Source organism: Tachyglossus aculeatus, chromosome 14, assembly GCF_015852505.1.
Source record: "Tachyglossus aculeatus isolate mTacAcu1 chromosome 14, mTacAcu1.pri, whole genome shotgun sequence".
NCBI lineage: Eukaryota > Metazoa > Chordata > Mammalia > Monotremata > Tachyglossidae > Tachyglossus > Tachyglossus aculeatus.
Window position 1 is genome coordinate 45364398 of NC_052079.1, and position 8695 is coordinate 45373092.

At 43.1% G+C, this 8695-nt stretch overlaps 1 protein-coding gene across 2 annotated transcripts in view; it reads left to right on the top strand.

Annotated features, from left to right (window-relative positions):
* RIC8B (RIC8 guanine nucleotide exchange factor B) overlaps positions 1-8268 on the top strand; it is a 76715-nt gene extending 68447 nt beyond the window's left edge. For both annotated transcript variants that reach the window (XM_038756296.1, XM_038756297.1), the window contains one exon: positions 7345-8268. In XM_038756296.1, the coding sequence (XP_038612224.1) occupies positions 7345-7456 (112 nt within the window). In that variant the 3' untranslated portion in view covers positions 7457-8268. The remainder of the gene's footprint in view (positions 1-7344) is intronic.
* Positions 8269-8695: the final 427 nt, after the last annotated feature.

Sequence of the window (8695 nt, forward strand, 5' to 3'; positions counted from 1 at the left end):
AGGAAGAGAGCTAGCTTGGCGGATGGGCGGAGGGAGGGCATTCCAGGCCTGGGGGAGGACGTGGGCCGCGGGTCGACGGTGGGACAGGCGAGAACAAGGCACAGTGAGGAGGTGAGTGGCAGAGGAGCGGAGGGTGCGGGCTGGGCTGTAGAAGGAAAGAAGGAAGGTGAGGTAGTAGGGGGCAAGGTGATGGACAGCCTTGAAGCTGGGAGTGAGGAGTTTTTGCCTGATGCTTAGGTTGACTGGTAGCCACTGGAGATTTTTGAGGAGCAGAGTAACACGCCCAGAGCGTATCTGCACAAAGATGATCCGGGCAGCGGTGTGAAGTATAGACTGAAGCGAGGAGAGACAGGAGGATGGGAGATCAGAGAGGAGGCTGATGCAGTAATCCAGTCGGGATAGGATGAGAGATTGAACCATCAGGGTAGCGGTTTGGATGGAGAGGAAAGGGCAGATCTTGGCAATGTTGTGGAGGTGAGACCGGCAGTTTATGGTGACGGATTGGATGTGAGGGGTGAACGAGAGAGCAGAGTCGAGGATGACACCAAGGTTGCGGGCTTGTGAGACAGGAAGGATGGTAGTGTCATCTACAGTGATGGGAAAGTCAGGGAGAGGGCAGGGTTTGGGAGGGAAGATAAGGAGTACATTGCCACATGTACATTGCGGTCCGTGCCTTGCCATGTTTCTGCCGGGACAAGGAGCGCAGCGAGCAAGTAGGTGGAAAGGGGCATAGCACACTGCTTAGTGCATGGTGGGCTTTGCCCAAATTAACCAGATGCAGGCAGAATTGGGGTTAGAACCTGGATTTTCTTTTTTTTTTAATTGGTATTTGTTAAGCGCTTACTTTGTGCTGGGCACTGCATTACGTGCCGTAGTAGATACAGTAAGACTGGACACAGTCGAGGTCCCCCATGGGACTCGCAGTCGTAATCCCCATTTTATAGATGAGGCAACTGAGGCAAGTAAAGTGACTTGCCCAAGGTCACACAGACAAGTGGCAGAGCCAGGATTATTAATAATGATAAGGATGGTATTTGGTAAGTACTTACTATGTGTCAAGCAGTGTTCTAAGTGCTGGGGTAAATCCAAGCTAATCAAGTTGGACATAGTCCCTGTGCTAGATAAGGCTCACAGTCCTAATTCCCATTTTACAGATGAGACAACAGAGGCACAGAGAAGTTAAGTGACCTGCCCAAGGTCACACAGCAGACCAGTGATGGAGCTGGGATTAGAACCCAGGTCCTTCTCCCAGGCCCATGTTCTGTCCACTAGCCATGCTACTTCTCTTAATTCCCAGAGCAGTGCTTTATCCCTGGTCCAACAGCAGGGCTGTAAAGCACTATACTGTGTGCTGGGAAAAGGTCCAAATTATAATACTGTAACTTGAGATATGAATCCTGACCTCCGCAAGTTTCGCCATAATTTTCTAGATTGGGGTCGTTGCTAGAAGAGACAGGCAGTGATTTATTGATTGATTTGAAGCAGAGGCAGTTTATTTGCTGTCTGGGTGAAGACAGCATTCATTTTAAATTGGGGTGAATCAATCTTTTAGAGTTTTACTTGATAGAAAGAGCAGATATTTGTTTTCACAGCCAGTTGTAGAAAAAGATGCCAATAGCTCATGATGGATAGGCAGAGTCTGTTCAATTTAAAAAGGAGACCAGTAAAGGAGATCACAAAACCATTTTTGGTAGATACATTCCCCCAACTGTCAAACTTTGAACTGGAATTATTCTAGCCCTAGTTTTCAATTGTGAATTCCGTGGAACAATTGAAACATAGAAAAAAGTTGACAGCAGATTAAAAAAAAAAATGGCAAGAATGCCTAAAGCAAAACTCCCGCTTTCAAGGACCAAGGGTTAATAGTTAAGAAGGAACAATGAATACGATCTGTTTCTTACTCTGTTTTTCTTATTCAGCTCCAAAACGTAGCTTGTTGAAACCTCAGACCAGCTTCATATAGTAAGTGGTCGGAAGTGCCTGCGTGAACAGGAAGGGGAATGCGATGGCTCTGGAGCGGGAGGGAGGAAATCGGAGTAACTGGTTGGGGAACACTCTAGGTTTGGAATTAAAACTGACTTGTGTGCGACATCATTATGTTGTGCTACTGCACACTCAGTGAAACCACACTGCTGCTGAGAACCAGATTGGGTGGCAACAGCTAAGCCGAATTGACAGGGGAAATGCTCCATAGCACCTAACCCTCTTTCGATAGAGAGCAAAACACAGATCCTAGAGTTATTTATAAACAGCTTACTGTTTAAGGGTTGATGACATTTTGGTGGTGCTGTAAATGAATTTATTTCAGACATTTATTCGGAATATTTGCAGTGACTCTTCTTTGGCTTTTTTTTTTTAATTCGATTTAACATGCCCCAGCTTAGAATCGCAGCAGCGCACAAAGATCTAACCTCTGGACGACGTGCTAAAGGACCCATCTACTGCGCCTTATTGGCAATATTTGGTGCTAATTAAAATGTATTATTTGTATACTGATTTTTCCCTGCTCCTTACAAATGACGGGAGGAATTAAATATTAAATGAGTAATTGAAAATGTCAGGCTTCTTTTTCCAAGCCAACCTTATTTTAATAGGAGGAATTTCTTTGCCAGTGAAATGGTTCCCAATTATCACAGCTTGGTTTTGTTATACATTGAACTGAAGTCAGCAAAACAAGTATGTAACAGATCCTGCTTAAATAGCAGCCTCACTCATTAAAAACACAGAATTAATCAGGGGGTGATTGAAGGAGGCAGCGCCGTGTAGATTTTTTTTTCTCCCCGCTTTTCTTCTTTTCTAATCATAGAACAAAATAATGTTACATGAAAGGATCGGAACTATTATGTAGTACTCAATTAGAGAGAGGTGAATAGGTCCCAAACATGCTGTTTTATCAAAAGAGCAGACTGGTGTTTGCCTGACTGTTGTTTCATTATAGACTCAGTCATTAATTCCATGTGTCAATACTGTCCTGTAGCATACAGGGCAGCAAGAAAGAAGAACCCTTGAAAGCAAGGGAATGATTTTTTTCGAGTCGTTATCAAGCTAAATGGCAAGCAGGAAGCCAAAACTTGTATAGGTAAATTTGTAGGGACTCTCGGGAGATTATCGAGTGGGGAAAAGAATGTATTTTACCAACTGCTTAATTGTGTCCTGTCTTCCAACAAGCCTACTTGAATCGAACGCTTTGTTTGCACTGAGGAAACGTGGGCTGCGGATTAGAGTATTCCCTTGCTTCCGGGGTCAAGTCAGGGCTGTATGAAATCTGTCAGATGTGCATGTGTGTAAATGGGCATTTTCATATTTGAGTTGAAAAACTCCTACTGTCTGAGGGGAGGGGATTTTAGGGGCTGGGAGGCCCTGCAGAGAAGTTCCCCACGGTTCCTGAAGCCTCCAGACAGTCGGCCGAGAGGGTCCGGCTGGGTTTGGCCGCCCCAAAATCCCCTAATGCAGATTCAAGCTGTTGCGGTTTCTGAGCCCGAGAGAGAGCCGAGCGGACGCCCTCAGTCCAGGTTAGTCATCAATCGTATTTATTGAGCGCTTACTGTGTGCAGAGCACTGTACTACGCGCTTGGGAAGTACAAGTTGGCAACATATAGAGACAGTCCCTACCCAACAGAGGGCTCAGAAAGCCTCCATTTTGCTGCCCTGAACATTCCTGAGGGGCATTTGAGGCGTGACCAGAATCTGCATGAGCCAAGCCCAGCTTGCGTCCCTTGGCCCGCTGCCACTGCCCTCTGCCCTGGCTAAGTCCTCCTAGGGCCCGTTTCCAATTGGTGGTTAGAGTGACTTTGCTAGACACCCATCCATTCCACTTTAAGATTCTGAAGGCTTCTGCCCCTCCTCGGACAGATTCCTGCCTCATTGACATACCTTCTGGGATCCTCTAAAAGTGCTCAGCTGGGGATCAGAACACCTCTTCAAAAAAAAAATCAGTGGGACGTAACATACATTCAGTTAGCAAACGTGGTTGACCAGCCCTGAAGTTCTGTTTACCACTGCGGTATCAAAGAGCACAGGCTTTGGAGTCAGAGGACATTGGTTCAAATCCCAGGTCTGTCAATTGTCAGCTGTGTGACTTTGGGCAAGTCACTTAACTTCTCTGGGCCTCAGTTACCTCATCTGTAAAATGGGGATTAAGACTGTAAGCCCCCCGTGGGACAACTTGATCACCTTGTAACCTCCCCAGTGCTTAGAACAGTGCTTTGCAAATAGTAAGCGCTTAATAAATGCCATCATTATTATTATTATTATTATCAATTTGTACGTGCTATAAATCCAATATGAGCAATGATAATAATTGTGGAAATTAAGTTTGTACTATGTGCCGAGCACTGCACTAAGCTCTGGGGTAGAAACAATTTAATCAGGCTGGATGCAGTCCCTGACTCACACAGCGCTCACAGTCTAAACTGAAGGAAGAACAGGTTTTGAGTTCCCATTTTACAGATGAGAAAGCTGAGGCACAGAGAAGCTAGGTCACTTGGCCCATGTCATGCATCAGGCAAAGGCAGAGCTAGGATTAAAATCCAGAACCTCTGACCCCCAGGCGCAACCTCTTTCCACTAGGCCATGCTACTTACTCAGTAGCATTTGCATCACCCTTTTCCTCCCCTAATTTACAGTCAATATCATGTATTTTTAGAATGGGAAAGCATCTTGAAATAAATATGCATACACAAATATAATAAAGAAATTATGTACAATATCAATGTAATTGTTAGTGGTTGTGAGCAGGGAATGTATCTACCAACTCCGTTCTAGCCTATTCTCCCAAGCACTTAGTACAGTGCTCCACACTCAGTAAGTGCCATTAGTTGGTTGATTTCTCAGGAAATAACTCTGGGGGACAGCTAGCTTGAATATGAATTGCCTTTGTTTTGTTAGCAAATCACACGAGAAATGCCTTGTTCTTGTAAGGTTTAATGTGGAACTACCCCTGAAAATTTTCCAAGGTATTCCATGCCAAATTTAAAATTTTTGTAATATGATTTGCATAGGTATTTCTGCAGATGTAAATATCACTTGGTGCATTCAGGAGTTGGTACTATTGATGTAGGAGGAAGTTGTTTGAGCTTTCTGGTACTGGGGTCCAACAGCTTAATGATGTTCCTGGGCGAATGATAGTCCTTCTATTCAGTAGGAATCCACTGGGAACTACGTAACTGAAAGACCATTCTCTTTCTAAAAATCCAAGAGAGCAAATCAGTGAACCAATCATTGGTATTTGTTGAGCCCTTACCGTCTACAGAGCACTGGGAGAATATAATACAGAAGAGTAGATATAATCAACCCGTACCCACAAGGAGCTTGCAGTCCAGACGGGGAGACTGACATCCAAATAAGTTACAGAAGGACGTACATTTAAGTGCCATGGGGCTGGGGAATGAGTAAATATCAAACTGCTTAACGAGAACTGATCAAAATGCATAGGTGACAGAGGGAGGGTTTAGTTAGGGAAGGCCACTTACATGAGATGTGATGGGGAGAGATTGCTCAATAGATTATATTCATTGATGGGGTGAGAGAGGCGGTCTATTGGATATGAATGGGTAAAGAGTACCAAGCCAGGTGGAGGACATGGGCATGGGGGGAGTAGGGGGAGGAAGGCGAGATGGGGGCAGTGTGACTAGGTTGAAGTTAGAGGATCGAAGCGTGTGGGTTGGGTTGTAGTAGGAGATCAGCGAGGTAAGGTTAGAAGGGTTGAGCTTATTGCGGGCTTTAAAACCAAAGGTAAAAAGTTTCTGTTTGGGGTGGAGCTGGATGAGCAACCATTGGAGGTTTTTGAGGGGAGGGGAGAGATGGACTGAATGTTCATTTTTAGAAAAATGATCCATGCAGTGGAGTGGAATATGGGCTGGAAAAGGTAAATGTAAACTGACATTTCATGAAAGGATTTCAAGATAAATTGAGAGCTGTAGTCACTTAGCTTTGGAGCTGTAGTTTCTTCGCATCATATAGTTCAGCCAGTGGGTGTCCATTTGGATTCCCTGACATATAGACCCGGGCACCTCACACTGCCCAAATTTGACTCACACTGAAGCTCTGGGTTTCCTCAAGGACTTTATAGCTGGGAAGGGAAGCAGTCTTGGAACTTAGCATCAATTTATACTGTTGAATAAGTTTAGCCCAAGTCACTAATTCTAATATTTGGTATTTAAAACTGTCAATAAGGACTTTTACTGAAATTCTTGCCCAATGGCACTTAAGGTTGTTGTTCAGGTTTTCAGAATTAATCTCCAAGCGTTGGGCTGTGGTGTCTCATTGGACTTTAGTTTGTAGGCTTGGTATCCACCTTGCTGTTCCTACTCTGATTTCACTGCTGTTTTCTCCCTGGGCCTATAACACAGTTATCTGGTGGAACTGTTCAACTGTTATAAAACTCCTCTTTAGCTTTTCAGAACTCACACAGACAGAAATGGAGAGATTTCTACCAAAGTGATCATTTCTCTCCTGCTAAGGAATTTCACAGTTGTTTTGTACGTTTTAATGATTAGAGAAGTTTTCAGAAGGTGATGTATGTAATTTATTTGGAAGGTAGGTTAGAGAGAAATCTGGGAGTTTTGGCCACTCTAATACTTCCATTTGCCATAATCTCCCTGTAATAAATAGGAGTATATGAAAGGATTAAATAAATCTTTCCTAACACTTTTTGATTGGCTTAATCAATAATTAATCATCCTGAGATGAGGCTGTAACTTGTGGAGTAGATATAATTGGATTAGCTGTGGAGAGGCAGTTGGAAGCTTTGAAGAGATTAAAATGGCTGTCAATCCTGTAATTAAACTGCCACAAACAAAAGCAATAGTGTAAAAAAAAAAAAAAGGAAAGAAAAAAGAGAAAGGGGAGGGAGAAGAGAGAAGGCTGACTGATTCAAAATGAATCAACAAGTACTTAAGCACCACTAGAGGTTGTGGAGGCAGAACTAGTCTGACTGATTTATTTCAGTGGATGAAATGAATATGTATCAAATCATCCATTTAATTGTACGTCTTGCCCACAGTGGCAGGTGAAATTTTGGCAGCCGCTTCTTCTCTAAAACAAAACGGTTTCCCAAAGAAAAGCAAGTGTTATTTATTCCAAACAGAAGAGACCTGCTCCTGTGCCTTGAGCCTCAGACTTTGACTTTTCATAGCTTTTAATTGGCTTAGTAGGTTTGGCCTGTGTGAATGAAGTCTTTTATCTCTCCCTTTTTCTTTTCAAGCTCCTTTCATCTTTCCTGGTCCAAACACACAGAGAGAGCTTCAGTAAAATACTTTGGTTTTAAAGACTTTTTTTTTTTTTAGGATGTGGGTTTGGTGTGTGTTATGTTGGTGAATACTTTTTCTTTTATCTCTTTTACAGAGAGGAGGTGATTAAACCAATGGGAGTGAGACCGGATGGTACAATGACGCCTTTGGAGGAAGCCCTTTGCCACTACCAAATCACTGAGGAAAACAGTTCAGATACAGACTAAAGCATCACCTGCTTCACTCTCAATATCGCTTTTATCAGCATCTTTCTGTGTAGCTCCAAGAATCTCTTTTTGTCTAAACATTTATGCCCTTGCTTTGGCTAGAAACACATTAAGTGGTCTACTTACTCCAGATGCTGGATATTTAGAGTTGCTACCAAACTGTGTATGATATTGAGGGGTTTCTGTGTGTATAGATAGATAGACAGATAGAGAATGGAGTTCACAGTTTAAGAACAGAAAAATAATTGCACTTCATCAGGACTGGATTTAAGGACTGTTATAACAGCCCAGCTGAAACTGTTGTCTAAATTTTCCAGATCTTAAGGCACATTTCAGCTGGGTTCTGCATTTTGATGGTGTGACTTGACTCTTCCGCACTCCCTCAAATGTACTCATGCAAGTGAAGAATCAGGGATGATGTAATTAAGTTAGGAGTAAAGGGCGTTAAATCTATTAGACTGAGTAGGTGAAGCCAAAGTAGCTGTCCATAATCCTTGGGCCACTTTCTTCATCTTTTTCAGCTGAATTATATGTGGTTAATCCTCTAGTTCTAAGGTAACCAGTTTGTTAATGGTAAGGGGGGTGGGGGGAAAAAATCAGGTGATTACTGTTCATTTTTACTAGAGCTGTTCATTTTTACATGTAAAATACTACGGTTCGGTTGAAGCGAGATCACGTAGTAGAGAAATGGGCCTATTTGATCAACGGTTAAAGCAGAAAAGGTTTCCCCTCCCCCCCCCCCCCTTTTTATAGATATGCTTAACCTTTTAAAACTTTAACTCTTTAAATAAATCATTTGGGGGTTGATGTGGTTTGGCCTCTGGAGTTTTTCTTTATGGGGAGCTATTTAAGGGATGCAGGAAGGGGGTTAGCTGTATGACCTCTAAGAGCCAGCCTCAAAAGAAATGACAGATTATTAGGTGCGGGGAGGGAAGGAGGCAAATCCATGCCACTTCACCAGTTATATGTAACCTGGTCCAGTGGACTTCAGCTATCCTGCAGGCTAACTTGATTGGGAAGCTCACCATAATGAGAGATATCCCCCCCATGTTGATTTCTTGTGGCTTCCTATAGTTTTAGCTCAAGGCTAGAAGTGAGACAATGAGATCATTATCATATGTATATATGGTGTGCTTACTGTGATGATTATGATGATGGTATTGGTTAAGCGCTTACTACATGTCAAGCACTGTTCAAAGTGCTGGAGTATATACAGCCTAATCAGGTTGGACACAGTCT